The following is a 20,837-nucleotide window of genomic DNA, read 5'->3' as shown; positions in this document are numbered from 1 at the left end:
TAAGGGCTCAAGATAAATAATCAGAACATTTATGCACAGTCTAATGCTCTGACAATTAAAAACTTGCCATTAAACAGGAAAATTACTATTTTAAAATAGCATTTAACAACAAGCAAACATCAGCAACTGTTTGAGCAAGGATTTTACTACATGCTTTCTAACAGCTTTAAGAAAACCTCAAGGATAAATAATATCCCTTTCAGACTCTTTAGAGAGGAATAGCCATGAAGATATTGCTATGGTCTACTGTAGTGGCTCTCACATACTTCCCTAGTGGGTTATACGCTGTTTTTATTTTTTTTAAACAATGAAAAAATCAAGCTACAGAATGCTTCATTAAAGTAATATTAGCTTGCAACAGTAAATTCCAGCAAAGCAAAGAATAAAGATTGAGAGTATGCTAATGTGAGTCCTGGATGCACTCTCAGTTGGACATGAACTGACTTTCATTCTTATTTTTCAGACACACTTTAATCTTGGTTAATGTTTACACAGTTTTAGGCAATAGATTTTGGCAGAGTAGAGATGAATTTCCTTTCTTTCCCACTGGCTTTGAGAGACATCTCAATCTGAAATGATTGCTAGATTTTGCTTTGAGACTGAAAACTGCTGGCTTGCAGAACATGTACTGCTCCTACTTATTTTCTCATGTCAGATTATTTTCTGCCTCCATCCACCCCTTCAGTTCCCTTGCCAATCACAGTTCAATGAGGTTAGCCTCTGCTTTCCTTGGATGCCATAAGGCTACACAGGTCTACTGCAGTAATAGCACAAGATTAGCACAGAACTCACAACAAGCCTGAATACAGAAACAGTAATATTGCATAACTTGAAAAGTAAGTAGATAAAGTGTACTCATAGAAGTGAAGAACATTTGTTCCTTCTAAAGGGCATACAGTCACCCTAGAGTCATACAGCAATAGAGCCTTCTGTCTTCAGTTGCCCAACAACAAAGGACAACCTGAGACTTTTACAGTCAGAATATTTTCACTCTCAGAAAAACTGTTTCCTAAGTTAGGCACATGAATTTGGATACGTTATTTAGGAATACCGCATAATCAATGAATATAAAGATCTTATAATTATGAAATAAACAAGAGTTTGGCAGAGCAGATTATAATAACAAAAAGAGAATAGACAGAATGCTTACCCATGGGCTCACTACAAAACTCCAGAGGAGGGGTCTTCAGAAGATATCCTTTCCCACTGGTAGTCAGCTCTCAAATGGGTGTAGGAGAGCCTGGCTCCACCCCTTTCAGCAGCACAGGTGAATTGCCTTCACCTGTGCTCCCATGGCTGAATCATTGCTCACCTCAGGTGATCAATCAGAGGTCAGGCCATGGTTCAGCAGTTCCCATACAAATACACAGTACAGATACAATCTATTACAACTAGCATTTTGCAGCTAGTCTCAGCTATGAACCTGACAGAGGCACAAAAGCACAGTGCATGTCTGAAACAGGAGCAAATACAATCCAATTTAAAGCGTTTTGGATGTGTGAAGTATAATGGACAATTTCGACTGCTGACAAAGAAACTCCAAGCCAATGTTTTCCAATTAAGAAGAAATGAAAATAAATGCTTAGTTTCATAAAAAAAATCAATGTAGATGGGATTATTTTTGTTTTCTCAGCCACAGGAAGTTTTGTTTTGAAATATTTTACAGTACTTTGCTAATCCTAGGTTACTGACTTATAAGCTATCACAGGAGATGCAGTGTGCCTGGAGAATCCAGCAAATACAGTATACTGTAGATGATTTTCAACTCACACCAGTAATTGTGACATTTTAATATTTCCCACTTGAAAGATTGTCATGCATAATAATAATAAGCAAGATCCAAAGCAAACATGAAATTGGTTTTGAAAATGCACTGCATGGATCCAAAATCATCTTTCACATTTCTGCACATTAAGAGCAACTCATTCAAGATCGGTGTTAGTGAAAAAAAATCTCAACTTTATCTCCTGGACATTGAAATTCATTTCAAAAGACCTTGAAACAAATTCAATTTTCTGCAGCATAGAGAGTAGCAGACTTGTTTTGATACCTCCTTGCTCAGGGGCACTGTGATGGATCTGCTTCTAAGTTAACAGAATGCTACAATTTCCTTCTGCCCAGATTTACAGGGATATATGAAATCTCCTGTAAAGATAAGAAAATAGTCTGAGCTAGAATACAGAGCTGTATGCTGCAGTTCAGGTACTAAGCTCCTTAACACGACACAATGAAATGTGAGGTACACCAAGCTCTGTGCCTCACAGGATTGCACTGTTGCAACAGAGGAATATCTTTCAGCTCCCTTTACCTGCCTCTCCCAGAGTCAATCCCTAATACAAGTAGAAGGGAAGTAAGAGAAGAGGGCCTCGAAGAAGTGCTTTTTTTTTTTTTTTTTTTAAAGTAAAATAAACATCAGGGCAGGAGTTTAGATATAATGTCAAATCACATGCTTGTTTGGATAGTAGGGGATTAGCAAATATTTCAGTTCTACCACCATTTCAGATATCTACATGAAGCATGCTATTAAATACAGTATCCAAACAACATAAAGATAAATAAAATAATATGCAAAGTACACAGTACTGATAATGCTCTGCAGGACACTTAAATCAACGGGGCTTCGCACAGACTAAAAAATTCTCGTTTGCAAAGTGTATAGCTGAATCCCAGCCAATAGGCTTCATTATACTCTTTGTGGGCTTTTTCATTTTGACCTTTACTGCACAATTTATTTTGCCCTTCTTGTTGTATTTATAACATGTTCTATGCCATACTTGCAAAGGAGATTAGCACAGATTTAACTACAGCAATTAGAAAAGGGTGAGCTTGCAATGGACTGTAGCAGTTGCACTCCAGAGAAAATGCACAGTCTATACATTTAAAAAAAAAGTTAAATGGAATATTTTTAAATTTGTGGCATGAACATCAGAAATAACTTGAATAAAATATAATTCTCACATTTTAATTTCCTGAAATAAAGTTAACTCAGTCATCATATAAAATCTGTCAGTCTCTTTAAATCTTTCACAAAAAAAATATCAGACATTTAAGTGCATAAAGTGGAGTTTCAGGTGTGATCATTCATTTTCACATCTATCATATTTACTGTTGTAATGAAGCAACAAAGTTTTGAGTGTCACACTTTGCACTTATGTTTCTTCTTGTCATCTTAATAGTAGTTTTTAATCTATATTTGTCCAGTATATCATGAATTAATTATTGGAGAAAACATGAAGGGTATGTGGCTACTTAAAAGGACCAGTTTTCCTTAAAAGCTTCTACAATCTGAAGAGAAATGGGTATAACTCTGCACAGGTCGGGTTTCATCTCCACTCTGTTACTAGAAATGCCCATTTGCCGCTTTTCTAAACAGCTGTCGGATTCTACCAAGTACTCTCATAAAATCAGAGATTTGGTATAAAACGGCCAATATAAAAATTAAAGTTAAATAATTCAAGCTTGATCATATTATAAACAATCTGGTTTTATGATGAAAACTGATGACAGTATTTCATGTACAGAACACACATGCATCTACCTACATGCATGTGTGCTATATGTATTTTATGAATGTATAAATTCAAGAAACTGCAGTTAAGACATCAACACATTTCAATTTGCCAAGTATCAATTTACATGAATCAATTAGTTACACATAAATCACACTTCTACTTTTCTTACTAAGCTCCACAGAAGCAACAAATCTCAAATGAGACATTTGGGAAACACTAATAAGATACATGTTACTCAGTTGCTGAGGGTCATCAATTTAGAAAGCTGAATGATAATCAATGCCTAGAGTTATTAAGCTTCAAAATCAACAAGAACTGACTGCAGCAAATAGACTATTATGAGAGAAACACACTTTGACATATATGACAGGGTTCTGCTAAAGGATATTTTCAAGACCAGATATGTGATGACTTAGCATCAACCCATTTTATTCTTGATTATTAGCCAGAGTTTCATTGCAGCTCAGGACATTACAAGAAGATTGTAAACAGAGTTCATTTCCCATATAGATACCTAAGTAATGAAAGCTGTCTTAACCAGCTTAGTGAACACGCAGTTTGACAGAGTTTTCTGTGGCTGTGAACACTGCATTATTTTGTATTATGAATTTCATTTTGTACTATGCCTGAAGCAGGTTATGTCTCAAACAGGTTATTGTAACGTATTTTAAACAGACACTCAAGAAAGACGTGGACTTTTACAGGAATTTGAAATCCTGTAAAATTTACTTTACAGGAAATTGAAATCCAAGATGTCAAATAAGGCCTTAAAATCAGAACCTAGTTCACTGAAGTATTAAGTTTTTCTGAAAAAAGTTCATGGATGGGGTGAATGTGCCAGAGCACAGTCTGTGAGCAACAACCAGAATTTAGTTTTATAGGAAACATTAGGAAATATCTTTCAGGATGTCAATTTGCAAAAAGTTTTAATTGTTCTTTAAGTGATTTCTTTTTTTTTTTTTTTTTTTTTTTTTAAATTCGTCTACTCATTTCTTCCTTCCCTATATTGTCCCCAAGGAGTAAATCAGAAGCAAAAACTGTGAGTACGTATTGTATAGTAAGATTTGCCAAGAAATGCTAAGGGAGCCTAATAGGAGCTCTGATGAAGGATGAAAGCATGATAGAGCACCTCAGGGTGAGATAGAGCCTGAGTCACTGGCTGGAGGGGCTGCAGTGACAGGACTTTGGAATAACTCATTTTGCTGAAGTGGATTGAGCTCCAGACTATGAGCTAGATGCCACCCAAAAACAGAAAAATACAGAAGTACAATTTTATTTAGCTATTTAGGCAACAATTGTGATCACTTGAAAAACAAGGCTGACAAAACTAAACATTATGTGAAGACCTTCCAAATCCAGCCTTTTACAAGTCGTGATATATTTCCTGTCTACCTTCACTTAGTCTTTAGCACATAAAAATTTTATTCTGGTGTTCGTAAACGGTCTGCCTCATTAATATTATTCAGTATTGACTTTTTTCTTTTTTTTGTTTTTAGTATTTGCACTTCTTCCCAACAAACAGCAATGTTTTGCTATTGTTTAGATTTAGATGCTTAGCTTAGAAATCTGACTCTCACTCACTCTATGGAATTGCTTACCGTTTTTCTAGCACCAAAAAAAAATAAAAAAATAAAAAAATACTACCCAAAGATGTTCTTCATTGCATTTAAATGTTTTGCCTAAAGTGAATTGGGCAAATATTTTCTCTCTTGTCTGTTGCAAACAGAAGAATTACGGCATACACACACAGACAGGAAGCCACATGAAGTATTAAGCAAGCATTCAGACCTCAGTTATGTCCTAGGGCAACCGTCCAGTGACTTGTGGGAGGGCATCATGCCAACCGAACAGATGGACACACATATGGGTAGTCAGTACATCATGTGAAGCCATCAAGTATGGATACTAGGGGCATGATTCCAACCTAAGAACATGAGCTTTCTGTGAAGGTTAAGGGGATGTTAAGCTGGCTTTACATTCAAAAATAAAGAATAAATTCCAATTCAATGTTGGGTAACAGTAATGCTCTTAGTTAATCAGGTAGAGTTAGTAGATAAAGGGAGGCTTTTTTTCCCCTAACAGAATAATTATGAGGTAAAGTTTTAACATTTCACAAGGCATATGTTATTCTGACAATAAACAAGTATTATCTGGGGGGAGATCAAGTTAGTGATCCTGATTTTGCACTGGCAGTGCTTTGACCCTGCATCACCATCTGGTCCTTGACTTTTCCCAACAGAAGACAGGAAACAGCTATTTAAGCAGTGATTGCAGCCCAGATAGCCAAATGCATCCTCCAGCATCCATTACTGGAAGGGTCAGAGTTTGGAACCACTGCCTTTTCCTGATAAGAATGAGAATGGAAGAACAACTTGTCCACACAACTTGTCCTGGAGAGTATTGCCAATGCACATCCTACAGCCTTCTACTGCTGTGTCCATCAGCAGAGAGAGAAGGAGGTTAGGAGCTATGCTTTGTGAATGTAATTCGCTGCTACACCCCCGTAGCCCAAGAATGGCCAAAGTCTACTGCTGAAATGTGATCCTGCCCTTCATTAAAGGAAGACTATAGGAATCTGACCAGATCGTGGATTTACCAGCTGACTACACAGAGTACATTAAACTATTACCAAAGACAGGACAGAGCCAGCATCTTTGTTTACGGAGTAATGTGTATCCACAGCAAAGCTGGGCCAGAAAGCACTGAATTCCTGTTGAATTCAGATATTCAGGGAAAAAAAAAAACAAAACAACATTAAAAGTGTATGAAGATAAATAACACATAGGTTGTGCCAAAAACAAATAGTCTGCTTCTTTCAGCTTTATCTAAAAACATGGGGAGATGGTTCTGATAGCTCATTCTAAAGGCTAGGGCTTGAATTATCTGCTTTCAGCTTCCAGACATTTAGGTTCTTTCTGCTAGACTGGACATCTCCTTGGTATTCTGTACGTTTTTCATTAAGTAACTGATAGTAATAATATAAGCCACTTCTCAAACTACTTTTTATTAAATAATAAAGCCTTACATCTTTAAGATTCACACCAAAACAATTTTCTGAAGCATATTGTTCCTTTGCTTTTTTTATGCCCTCTTCAATTTTTCAATGTGCTTTAAGAATTCAGATGCCTGAAAATGTATTCAATATTCCAGTTTTGCTCTCCCCAGTGCTACATACAGAGTGATAAGTAAAATTTTCCTTACCTCTGTTTATGCAGGTCATTCTTTCATACCATCCTATAATTTCTTCTATGAAATCCCATTCCAGGACATAGCTACCTTTTATTGGTTTGGGCCTACGTGCCCTGGTTCTGTAACTGCATAACTAAATTTATCATTTTAGAATGCTTTTGTTTACATTTAATATTCCATCTACAGAATAATACAAATTCTTTTATTTTACCTCATTACCATGCCATTAGCCACTTCACATTCATATATTTCAGATAAGTGATTTTATTTTTTCCTCTAGATATTTTCAAAGCACATGAATACCATTGTGGTCATTTGTGTGAACTTTTACTAGAAATTCTGGTACTGATCTTCCACTAATGACTTTTTGGAATCTATCTGTCAATTTGTGAACCTGGTAATGAGTTTTCTATAAGTATAACGGTATTGTTTAATTATAATATTATATGGCATCAGTAAAATCAATTACAGAAAGCATGTCTGCGATGGGTATTTGGTTGCTATTCTGTAAAAAGAATATAACCATAAAATTGGATTTCTTATCCATTAATAATGTCTATATTACAGTACTAAGTGACTACATTCCTATCAATATTCTTTACCGTATTAATCTAACATCACATTTCATTATTTTTCTTAGAACTGATGTCAGGCTCACTGCCATACAGTCATTTCAATCACTATATCCCTCTTTTGAATGCTGGCACACTATTAGTATTATTCTAACCTCCTGGAACTTTGTCCAGCAAGATATGTTAAGAGGTTACAGTTGTAGAATGCTCAACTGACACCTAGAACTTATCTGACTTTGCTGGTGTTTTGGATCTAGCAAAAAATTGACAGAATTCATAATGAAAATGGAAAGAAAAAGCTTCATCATAGAGAATTATTCTGTCTCTTCTCAAAAAAAAAAAAAAAAAAAAAAAAAAAAAAAGAAGAAAGAAAATATTTCTTAATGAATTTGTCTCCTTGTTGCAAAATTATCTATGCATAATCATTAATAATTTTACAGCAACTGTTGCTATTGGGATTGTTATGGTCTTTCACTACTATTGGAGTTATCTTTTGCTTAAACTACTTAGACACCTGCTTACTTTCCTTAGGCTTGCTCTTATATTGTTATATTCCTGTCAGCATTTCGTATAAAATATCTGTCTCCACAGATGTGTATTTGCTTTCTCCATTATCTGTTCGCTATATAGATTGTTATTTCCTACTTGCTACCTTCACTTTTGCACAGAAACCAAATGGAGTTATAGCTATGATTTTCTGCATTTTTGCGTCAGTACTACTTTGTTAAATAACACCTTCATTAAGAATTCCAGATATTCATTCATATATTTATCTGATTCCTCCTCCCAATTATTTCCAGTTACTGTTTTCTCAATTATAGAAAACTACCCATTTAGAAGAACTACCATGTGTTCTTTGTTTGTCTACATTGATTGCAGTGAGGTCATGAAAACCCTTAAGGCAGTCATGAACTTCTGGTCCAGTAAGTTATTCATATTTATCAATTCTAATGAAATTCTACGCTAAAAGTATATCATTTTGAGTCTTTTTCCATTAGAAAACATTTTTTTTTCTTTTTAAATATTTCAGTAGTGTGAAATTTCCAGTACTTAGAGCTCCCACTATATTTATTAATATGAATTCAAAATTCCACGATTTTGTGTTATCAAGAACTCCAGAATACCAGATCACACCTTCAACTAGCTTATCTCTTTTAGCTGCTTGAGGTTACATCACATTGTTTTACAATTCCAGTAGCTCGACTACTGCCATCACTTTACAGGATTGGCTTTGCCACTCTGAGGATTTCTAGATCATCTGCTTTGTTACTAAGACACCATAATCACAAGAACCTCTCATTTTGTGAGAAACACATCTATATTTATAGAATGCTACTTCTTACACTTGGCCAATGGAGCTGGATGCACATTGCATTTGTGAAAGCCTGCAGTAATAAGAGGATTTCACTTTTGCATCAGGAGACCTGATGTTGATTCCTGTTTTTCTATGTCACCCTTTGTACCACTTGTACCTTCGCCATTTAATGTCTTCTTTTGGATATCTATTAACAACTATTACACACAAACAAAACAAAAACAGAAAAAAGTAATATCATTGGAATGACTCAGTGAAACAGAATCTGGATCAGTACTTCATGACGTATTCTGGTCTAATACCTGAGACAAATGAAATTACTCAAACTGAGCTCTGGCTTTTTTTTTTTTCCTCCATTCTGCTTTGTAAGGTTTTTCAATTCGTTCTTAAAATAGCTTATGTAGTTTAATTTAGGGAAATAAATGAGGTTACTTTCACCAAAAAAAAAAGTCTTAATCTGCACTTTTTCTGCAAGATGGACAATATTCAACAAACCTGAGCTCCCTTTTCTCATGAACATAATAAGACATTTCTTAGCTGAATGCCTGGAGGAGCATAGTTTTTAATGAGGGTTTAGAAAATAATAGCTAGGGAAAAAAAAAAAAAAGAAAGAGAAATAGAGAAGAAAAAAATATATATTTTCAATTTTAGCACATACAATTGAATAAATGCTAACTCTTAGCAAACTAGCTACAAAATAAGAAACTAGAACCATTATTTGTCACCTAGCTGTTTTTTTTTAGTAAAATGACATATTTAAAATATACGTATACACCAAAATCACCACATGATGCTTGTAAACATATGCTAAAGCTCTGTTCTTCTTTATTTTCTGTCACAAAAGCATGAAAGAAAACATGTCCTACCATTGTTTTTCACCATGAGCTAAACATCTGTTTATTTGTTGAGTGCTATGCTTTAAATAAACTTACTGAAAATGTGAATGAAGAAAGTCAAAGTAGCCTATTTTCACAATGAAACACAGTTGTTTCCAAAACTACTTTAATTACATGTAATTCTAATTAATGTAATCCCTACCACTATGACCTTTCCTAATTAAAAATTGTCTGTATAGACTCATCTTGAAGAATGAATGAAAATGACTTAAATTGTGAGCTAAAGTGATGTAGAAATAAATTTTGACAATTGAAAACATAGTATAACAAATTCATTTTCTTAGTATAGATAAACTATGCTCCATTACAATTACTTGGGCTATTATTACAAAATTTTAATTTCTGAAGTTGAAGCAGTAGATGAATCTGCTATTTCATCACTGACCACTTTCAAGAGGTACTGAAAAATGTCCGGTGACATTGGATATTCATCATCCTTTATACCTATTGTCACATATTGGGATGATCTGTGTTCAACAGCATTACATTCTACATTCTCCTGTTGATTGCCATAAAACTCTAGGCAAGAAAGCTTTAATTTCATAAGTCCTCATCTCACAATTATCATTCAGCTTATCAAACAATGGATTTTCTATATAATTCCTGAATCGTTACCTTCTAAATTATCATTTAAATGAAAAATTAAAAACAGTAATTTTATTTCAATAATGTATTTTTTTGCAATGTAGAAAAATACATAACTTTTAAATATTGTCTTTTAAAAACATCAAATACTTCATTTTGAAAAGTCAGTGATACATTTCAGTTTTTCACTTTCTAAAACAGCACACTATTACTTGTCATTTTCTTCATTAAAAAGTTCAGTGATGAAATTCATCAAGTGTACTACATCCTGCAATCATCACAAACTGCACTGCAAGTGTACAATAATCAAGCATTTGTCCAAAGAAAACAAAAGCATAAAAGAGGTTACAGCAAGGAGAGTGTTGATCTCTTTTCTCAGGTGACAAGTGATAGGATGCAAGAAAATGTACTCAAGTTATGCCAGAGAAGGTTTAGATTGGACTCAAGGTTGGATTGAATGATCTTTAAGGTCTTTTCCAACCTGAGTGATTCTATGATTCTATGGACATTAGGAAACATCTCTTCACAGAGAGGACAGCTAATCTTTGGGACAGGGAACTGGTGGAGTCCTTATCCCTGGAGATATTTAATTGATGCATGTACATGTCTCTAAGGGATATAATTTAGTGAAGGGACTCAGTAGGTGAGCTTGAGAGTTGGATTTGTTGATCTTGAAGTTCTTTTCCAACCTTTTATGGTTCACACAGCCTGTAATATAGATAACATGAACAATAATAAAATCCTCTCTGGTTATTCGAAGTACAGCTTGCAAAGCACTTACAGACTAAGGCATCCAGAAATGTAGCCTTCAGTGCAATATGCTCAGACCTTCCATGCCTAACCGCTAAGCATCTGATAACGTATTCTGTGTGGTGCACTCAGGTGCAAGGAATCAGGCAAAATAATTGCAATTACAACAACATTCTCATTAACAAATCAGAGACGTTGCTTTTCAAAAGCAGAACTACTAGCTACATTCTTCTGGAAGAAAAAGCCTACGTAATTAAGGTTTTAGGCAAAATTTAGGGGCTAAATTACTCCAACTAACATACCAGCTTTGTAAAAAAATATAAGAACTCATTCAGAAAGCAATTTCAGACCCAGCTTTCACCCCATCATATGTATATCAGGCTTTATCTCCAAGAAATATCAGTTTGAGAGAGCATTTAAGACTGCCTTCATTCAGCCTGTGCTCCATAGATATCCCCCCAGCAAAACTCAAACATAACTCTAAGGTAAACTAAGTAGAAAGAAAACAGCCTACATTGCATTTTCTGCATCAGCTGTGGAGCTTACATAAGTCTTTACTCCTTCAAATAATAGTTTTCAAAATTTTTCACCCTAGGCTCTTTTTTTAGTGTCTACTTTATGAGCATTAAACATCTCTGCTAGTTTATTTTTCACTTTGTTTTTATTTATTCCAAATATTTAATTATTCTGCATCTTCTGTACATGTTTATATACGCTTAAATAACAAAGCACTAGGAAATAGCATTGCAATATAAAATGTATTTAGTATTGCAGTTAATGATTACAGCTCTACTAGGGTAAGCATAGAAGATCAGCAGTAATTGTGCCAATGCAGAAATGTAAGAAATGCTGAAGCAATGAGTGGAATAGTATTTATCTAGCTATGGAATTACAATATAAATGCAATTTCAGGAAGAGAAAATGAGATATTTACTTAGCGATATTTACTTAGTGATCTTGTCCACAGTCTCCAAAGGGAAATGTTTTCTTGGTTTGTTAGTTTAAAAATTATTCCCTCATCTTTAAACACTGTAATTTAATATATTACAAAACCCATGTCAGACCTTTAATCAAATCCTAGCATCATCAACCATTTCAGTGATAGAATGGGTACCTATTTGATATGGAGAGGGGAGTGAAACATCAAACAGAATAGTTCCTGTTTAATTACTGAAATCTCACTCATCAGCCAAATGTACTTTTCCTCATCCCTGCCTATCTGTCTTAAAAATAGCTATTCAATTGAAGAGAAGCGTAATATATTTCAACCTGTCATCTATTTTTAGTTGCTCTTCTGCTATAAATCTTTTTAAAGAGTCAGTTGTACAGATGCATCTGCAATATATTCAATGAGAAGCTGGTGAATTCCCCATTCTTGCCACACAAGTAGTTCATTTTCCATCAGATGGAACTGAAAATGGTGACATAAGGACACAGATGTAAGATATAGGTAAAAGATAAGTAGGATTGTACAGCCCATTACCCAAAGTTCTGCATGGAAATATGCCAGACATTTTAAAAGCACAGGGCTGATATCAACATATTCAATTGTGAAAATGGAATCTAGAGATCCTCTACCTTACCCCTAGTTTCTTTATTCATTTTTGATGCAGTTTTGGATCAGAAACTTGTTTTTGTGCTTCAGTCCTACCAGTTTAAATTAAAAGTAAAATAATAGCAGTAAACTATACAGGGCAGGAACAGGCATTTGCAATGCAGTCTGGTATTCCTGGAACAGATACTCCATATGGTATACCAACACTTTTAGCCTTAGCATGAAATTTCTTCTATTTCTCCTGTGTGAAGCTAGATAACAAATGGGGGAGAAGGGAGGGAGGGAGAGGTGGTAATGAGGTGGACATAAAAGGGGGACTCTTAAGAGCAAAAGTTTTAATACAACTTAAGCAGAGCTCAGATGTCTTTAAAAAGTCTGAATAAACAACACTGCTTGCAAAAATACAAGTTTGTAAAAACAGACAAAAGAAACGCTGTCTGATCTTTTCTTCAAGGACTTGTTACTGAACTGAGCAAGTACCAAGGTGGTATCCATCTCCAGTGATCTGATTCTACGTCACTAAGGGCTGAGCAATTTTCTCAGGGCAGCTTCAGTCATGCATCCACTCATTTTTATTACACAAACAGACATACCAAGTAGCATAAATCTATTAGCAAACAGTTACAACTGATACAGAAATGAATTTGCAATGCCATTTGGATCCCTTTAACAAAATCTTGTGAACTAGGCAAGATCTGCACATGACTAGTTCCAACTTAACACTGTAAGAATAGTGTCTCATTTCAGAAAGGAATGAAACTTTTCCAGAAAATCCACTGAAAATAAGACTGGTGTAGTATGTTGCCTTTTTTTCTGGCTTGCCTTGAACAGAAATGGAAAGAAGCAATGTTTCAAACCCGGATTGGTCATGGTGAGCCCACATATCACAATGCACACCATCTCAATATTTGGCAAATTGGCTTTCACTTAAATTTTCTGGATTTTAAAAGTCTGAGTACTGTCCAGGACCTAAATAAACAGAGCCAGGCCCTTTAAGTTAATTACTCTATTTGGAAGTAGAGAGATACATTCTCTTGTGAGTATAGGCTGACTGTGTTAGGGGAAGAGAACACCAAATTGGGGAAATTAAGGAGTTAATAGAGAGCCATGCCTTGGCTTCTTGCCCCAGAGACAAGAACTACATGAAAGATGGGCAAAACCAAGAGGTAATCTGATCTTTCACACTAGTTCTCCCCAGGGATTATCTCCCATTTCTTTCCCAAAGAAGCATGGTAATCCCAATTATCAATGCTATGAGAAAAGGACTCAAGACTAAGGATGCAATCATGAACACATGAGAACAAAGTTCAGCTGGTTATGGTTTATTACAAGGTCTTCCTCATTTTAATGGAAGTTAGCTCTTTCTTAAGGTTAATATTGAGTTCCTACTTACTGTTACAGCAGTCAAACTCTAATAATAGCAGAGTAGTAAAAAAGGAACCTATGAAAAAATATTTAATTACTAATAAAATAGAACTACACAGACTTTCCTGTGTTCCTCTTCATTAAAATGCCAATAAAATTAAGACTAAACTTAGTAAACAATTTAATGCCAAGTATATTTAATTGCATTTCTACTGTAGTTGACAGTTGATTTTAAATTAAACTGCAAGGAATAGACTCTATGTTTGTAATTGATATGTTCAAAGCTTCCACCTCAGAGAGAAGATGATATGAGCATTTATTTTGATCACAAAATGTGAGATCATACTGTGGAGAAGTGAAGAGTGGTTATTTCCAAAATAATCTAGGTGATTATTTAATAAAAATTTAAAGAATATCCAGCTTCCTTCACCAGTCCTATCATCAAATTGTCACTTTGCAGAATTCTTATAACATTTACGTAAAATTCACCTATGTGTTTCTTTCAAATCCGTATTCAAACAGAAAACAAGACCATCTAGCTCAGGAAATACGCGCAGTATCTCTGCTTTTAATTTCTGTCTTTTTTGCCATTCCTAGTAGACAAGTTGTTGTTGGCTCTTTTTTCTGCCTGATTTATTCCTTCTTATCTTCAATTTTAAATAAACAGAAGTCACTATGGATTGTATGGCTACTACCTACACTGGATTACACATAAATTGTAACACACAAGATTATCATAAGCCTAGCAAATGCTTACATGAGGTCAGCTCATCCAGAAATACATGTATGCACACAGAGAACATACTCAACAACTTTCTTTCCATAGACTTAATCAATTGTCCAGAGGAGTTCTAGGAACAAAAAAAAAAAAAAAAAAACTGAGAAGTCATAAATGCTTTGGCACAGAGAGCCAAGATTGCTTCCAAAATACACTGGAACCACTCTCAGCTGCAATTAAGTCAGTCCTTAAATTCCCACTGAAGTGGGGGAGTCCAAGTTTTTTGGTGGTGAAATGCACTTAACAACTATCACACTCATTCAGTGCAACAGAATGGTAGAGTCATCCAGCAGAGCCACAACAGATTTTCAAGAGTTCTGGCAACGCAAAACATGGGGCTTCTGAAGAATGAAGACAATCAGCTAAATGCCACAGCACCCCATCTTTCAGAGATCCCTTAGCATACAAAATGGCAGATGAAAACATTGATCCCAGGAAGGTTGAATCATAACGGTTGGTTGGGATGGGTAATTTTTCTAAGTATGTCTATCACAGTTTTGTGCATGAGAATGCAGGGCCTTGTAATTTGGAATGCCTTCGCTCTTGCATTTATTGTACTGTACTCTCCTAAATGCTCATAAAATGAGCTATTATAATGTAAATAAATGACTGGTTCTATCTAGAAGATGCATTCTAACAAAAATCTGTCCTAAAATCCTCTATAGAAAAATCACTGGAAAGGTAAACATTTTATGAAGCAGATAAATTGATCTGATGTGTCTGCTTTGCATTTCTTCTGTGAAGCAAACCAACTTTAAGCGTTAAGCCACAAGGCATTCATAATTCACCAGAATTGCTCAGATAATGAAAGATATCCTTATATAAACCAAATATATTTTTATTTCTTAAATATTTGTCACTAGTACACACACCTTGACAGTCATTTGTTTGTTTCATGAATATGTAACTACAGAATCACGTCCACATCTTTTCTTCAGATATTGATATAGTAGAGAAAATAAAACAAGACCATATAACCAAGAAATTCAAGCTGACAAACATTTCCAGCTTTTCACTTTATCCCCTCCAATGATTCTATCAAGAGCCAAACAGGAATATTCCTGCAGAAAACTCAGAAACATAGGTGCACATTGAATCTATTAATTACAATGGCATAATTTCCATTATTATTCTGATTATATCATTTGTGTCCTGTGCCATTACACAAGAAATGCAAGTTTTAAAAACATCAATATAATCTTTCTTACTCATCTGAATTATTTCTTACCCTTGAAATACTTCAGTATAAAGAAAAAAAAAAAAGGGTAGGATGGCAAGTGCAACAAAGTGAATGATGGAGTGCAAACACATGAAAAGATTGTTTATAAACAAGCTACTTCGTTTTTAATTTATTGCCATCAACTTCAATTACTCAACCTTTTGATTTTGCTAATAATTTCTCTGTACTCAACTGTTATATTTCAATCACACTAAGGTTTTCCTTATTTTGCATTTCCTTCTTGCAATTTCGACAGAGATCATTGGTAACTATATAGAAAATAATCACATCTGTACTAAAGACAAAAACCAACAGCCACTATAAGAGGTATTGTGGTTTGCTCAAGTTATGGAATTGTAATTTCAATCATTTGCACAACATGAATATTCTCTACCACTTAAAAAGTGCAAGTGCTTTGGAAAAACTTAGCCTGAAGAGCTTCACCGGGCTCACTAGCCTGCTGGTGCAACTGGTCTTCAAAGGAACAGTGCTGAATGGACTGTTTCCACTCCACGTGCCCCAAATATTCTATCTATGTACAGCTTCAATTTTAACTCTGGGATCTTTGGAGCACGTTCTTACATTGTGGACAGTTAAACAGCTTCTGTGTCTGTTCACAGACATGCAAATCCCTAGGTCCAGTACAAAAGAAGCTTGTAAATGCTTGAGAGCAGAATTTCCTACATAAAAGAGAGCTACTGTCTTACTCAGCACTATGGGAAACATTTCAAATTATTGTCTTTGAAAGGCAGAAAAGCTTTCAAAGAGGTGTGTAGCTCATTTGCAAAACCTAATCAACATTTCACCCACTGGAGTTCAGTGCTCTTCAAATCCAAATGCTCTCCAGCCTGGTACTAGCTCCAATCCTTTCTTTGTTGGAGGCAAAGGCGTCAGGCTGGGAGATATCTGCTTGATTTCTAAAAATTGCACGTCAAAACACAAGCTGCACCAGGAATTTTTTACTTTTTTTTTTTAAAATGCAATTTAGCTTATCTTTCCAAGTAACTAATAAATACAATTTTGACTGTTTAAACTCAGTATGTATTTTTTTTAATTGGCTGAAAACACAAGGATTTCTTCTAAATTCTCTCCAGACCCTCTGTTTAACCAGTCTGTGTTGCAGTACTTGGCCTGAAGCACTTCTATTTTTAGCTCTAATGGAACAGTCTTAAATTGCCTATTTTGTTTACTAAAGTCATTGAGCTTGTTACCATGGAAACTGTGGCAAGTTCCACAGCTTAACTGTTTTATTAAATGGATTGAAGGCGCAGCTGCAAAACTTGAAAGGCCAGAACATCAATATTATACATAGCTTGAACTGCCATACATTCCATACACTAAATGCAACGAACCAGAATCTAAGCTTTGCTATGATTTAAATCTTTAATATCTCTCTTAGTAGAGAAAAAGCGTAACCTAGATCAGAATCTGTTTTTGTCAAACTGCACTGCCTGTCAAGTTTCAGTGATTACTGTATTTGAATGGATAAATTGCAAATGATGTACACTAAGCCAGTCCCCAGTTATCAGGGCAAGACATTATCTTACAGTTGTGTTTGCACAAAGCATTTAGCTCATCATTGTAGCAATCTCATTAATTTTTGGAAATGCTATATTCCGTTAGTTTATAAGGGAATTAAATAAATCTAATGACCTTGTCAAATGAATCTTCTTTTAAAAGTTACATCAAAGAATTAACAAAAAGCATTTTTTACATCTTTAATTAGGCATTTGAGAAAGAAAACTAAGAAGTAGAGATGTTATGAAATTATTCCTTTTCATTTCAAAGTAAGTAGGGTATGCCCTGTATTTATGCAAATGAGAGTATTTCTTATGCTTCAACTTGAGTATAACACTTAAAGTAAATACTCCAGAAAATTATTGAAAATTGTTACATTCAGAAGATTTTCTTGTGATGGAATACAAAACTCTGCAAGATCAGACTGATAACAAATACAATTTTTAACACAAACCTAAGCAACATTATACAACCCCCCCAAGGGATGAGAGCTAAAATAAGAATAGTGATATATTTACAGCCATAAATATTTAATGACTGATTCATCCTGTTGTAACAGAACCAAAAGCTCAAAGAATGCTTGACATTTAGAAGCATAGGGTTCTGCTTTCTTCAAGTGCTCTTGTTGGAACGGCGTTTGCATTGCTACTTTTGGTGCAAAACGCATCACAAGTCTGTCCACATAGCTACGTCCAGTGAATATAAAACAAAAAGTAAAATGGACATTTTAAAGAAGAGATCTTTCAGAAGAGGTAATAATCTAACAAATCATTGAAAGATATATCTCCTGCTGTGAGAATGCACCTAATTATAGCGAGTTTGATGTTCAGTTGTTAAATTCAAGGAAATATCCTTCAATATCTGTTTGTGTAACTGGAATTAAGAAATAAAGTTTCCTTTGATTAATATATATATATTTTTTACCTTCCTTGTGTAGGGTCTACCTTCATCTGCAACACCCACATAATTCCAGTGAAAAATCAAGAGGGAGTAGCAATGATGTTTATTATTAACTTTGAGTACGTAACAGATGAAGAGAACACTGCATCTCCTGAGAAGTGCAACCCGATATTGCCATCCAAACTTGTAAATCGTAAGTAACACAATGAAAGTTGTCTGCTTACCTCTACTCTTAGCTGAGACAGTAATTAACTTGAGGATACTAATAACAGAGATACAGTGCAGTTCTATTGCCTGATTCATTTAGGATACAAAACTTACAAAAAAACAAAAATTTAGCAGGCCTGCTGTAGAGGTGGCGAGATAATCTCTCAGATCATTAGTAGTACTAACATCATTGAAATAGGATATAAAAAAAATCATAAAATTTTTAATTTTTAAATTTTTAAAAAAACATTTCACAGAAGTGCAATACCCTCACCAAAACTTCATCTGAAAAAGTGCAAAAATGCATTATAACAAAAAATATTTAACTTCAGCATACTCAAAACTGAATATTTCTACTTTTCTTTCCAAATAAAAAATAGTTTTAAAAGATTTGATTATCTTGGATTAGCAAATATCCCCAGAAGTTACACCAGAATTATACATCTTGATTTTAACCAAAGTGAAGTATTTTGATTGGATTAAAGGAAGCAAGTTTTTTGGGATCAGCTTTTGTTTGCATTCATTCTTGAATGAAAGAATTGTCAAAGTTTGAAAATTCCACAAAAGTCCACTTCTTACATGGTGAACAGTGTAGCTTTCTGCCCCACTATATGCAGAATGGGTGCTCTTTTGCTGACCTTCATTCACTATGCACAGCAACAGCACATGATCCTTCTGCTTTGCATCTTCACACACATACCCTGCTATCACTCCCAGATCCCCAAAACACACCCTCATTTGTACAAGCTTTTAGTAAAGCACAGCATGCTCTAACAGTGAATGTTAACACTCTCCCCAGTCTGGCTGGCTCAGCAACAGCTGGAAATACCTTTTCACACTCTAATAATCTTTAACGCTGGTACGATAAAGGGACCTGGAACTTAAGTTTTCAAATCAACACTTCAGCTTTCTGGAGATAGAAAGCAAAGATGGTTACAACCTGCAAGAACAGAGGGGAGAATTTTCTCATTGTAAGCACTGCGTGCTACCTTAAGTGATTCTACTAATTGTTATAATTTCACTTATATTGAGAAGATTTGTGAGAAGCAAGCCTATAGCACTGCATAACAGCATTATCAGGTTCTTCCCATTCTTCATAATCTAAACATCCTGCATGTGTCTTCTGCACAAAATGAGTAAGGTGTCATTCAAAGCTCTATGAAACCAAAAATTACATAAATTGGCCCCAGTGTTGTGGAAATATTCACATTTTAAAAGCTTGCAGTTTACCTCTATAATTAATGGGGATTGCCTACAAAGCAGTATTATCATCAAGTCTGAGGAAAGAGCTGACTGGATCAGTTCAAATGGGCAAGAGTAATTCCAGCTACGGCTGTACAACTGTGCAAGGGCAGTGGATATAAAATTATGAAATGCTACTACTGATGGAAACTAACAGATTGATAATAATTATTGTTAAACATCAAATGCTTTTATTAACGTTCCTTACAATAATAATTCGAAACTCTAAAAAACCTAAAATCTTGGGGTTTTACACTTTTCCTTATTCTGTTCTTTTAAAATTGCTACATTTCTTAACAGCTCAGGAAAACAAAGTGTTTTCTGGTAACATTATGGTAAAAAGCCAGTTAAAGAATATCAGAAGAAATAATAAAACTGCATGAGAAAAGGAAAAAAATTACATGAAGTAAACCCCACTTGTATTTGTTTCTATTTCAGGATGCCATGATTTTGTGCATTTTGAATATTTTACTTCCTGGTTTAAAATAACACTTCCTGGTTTTGTAACACAGTAAGACTCTCCAGTCGGTTTGTGCTGACAAAGTAGAAGGTAAAAGACCTGATTGGGAAAGAATTAAAAAAAACCTTCATGTCCTGAAAAAGAGCTGCTTTCTCTGTCATCTCTGATACATCAGTATACACTTTTCAAGTGTTGTCACTTGCCATATTCTAAAGTAAAAGCCGCTAAAGAGGACATCCACACACACACAAAAAAAAAGCACTCAGTCAAAACATCCCTTTCTTATTTTACAGTAGTTATGCCTGATATGCACTCATCTCCATGCTGAGCACACTTTAATAATACAACTAGTTGGAGATCCTTGGCCCATTCAAAACTGAGAAAGTTCAAGGTGTAAATGAAGGGAAGGAAAGGTGACTTAAACCATTTTCTGCTAGTGAGTTCAGCCAGATGCCAGAAACTGGCATGAACTACAGCAGGCATGTGGCTACTCCTACTTCCACCCAGTCACTTGTGTTGTCAGAGCAGACTGTTATGTGGGCAGGATGTCAGTACAACATGCTACACAGCCAAAAATTCTTCTCTGTAGATAGGATTCTCAAGAAAGAGGCTAACTTGAACAAAGTTTCCACAATTCCACAAAACCTTGAAGATATTGTGTACAGGCTAATAATGTATTTGAACTAAAAAAAAAAAAAAAAAACCCACAACCCTGAAATTCAAAAAAGACGGAGTCCATTTAGGCAATTAAAAAAGTCAAAAAAAAGATTTTCT

General features: G+C 34.9%; 1 protein-coding gene across 1 annotated transcript in view; it reads left to right on the top strand.

Moving 5' to 3' along the window:
• Positions 1 to 20,837, top strand: part of KCNH7 (potassium voltage-gated channel subfamily H member 7) — a gene marked incomplete at both ends in the record, with an annotated part of 209,425 nt that overhangs the window by 104,790 nt on the left and 83,798 nt on the right. The window contains one exon of the mRNA XM_079539152.1: positions 18,192 to 18,347. Coding sequence (XP_079395278.1) covers positions 18,192 to 18,347 — 156 coding nt within the window. The remainder of the gene's footprint in view (positions 1 to 18,191; positions 18,348 to 20,837) is intronic.

Source organism: Tetrao urogallus (genome assembly GCF_951394365.1).
Source record: "Tetrao urogallus genome assembly, chromosome: 8".
In the NCBI taxonomy this organism is placed as follows: Eukaryota; Metazoa; Chordata; class Aves; order Galliformes; family Phasianidae; genus Tetrao; species Tetrao urogallus.
This window is presented reverse-complemented; position numbering and strand designations above follow the sequence as displayed.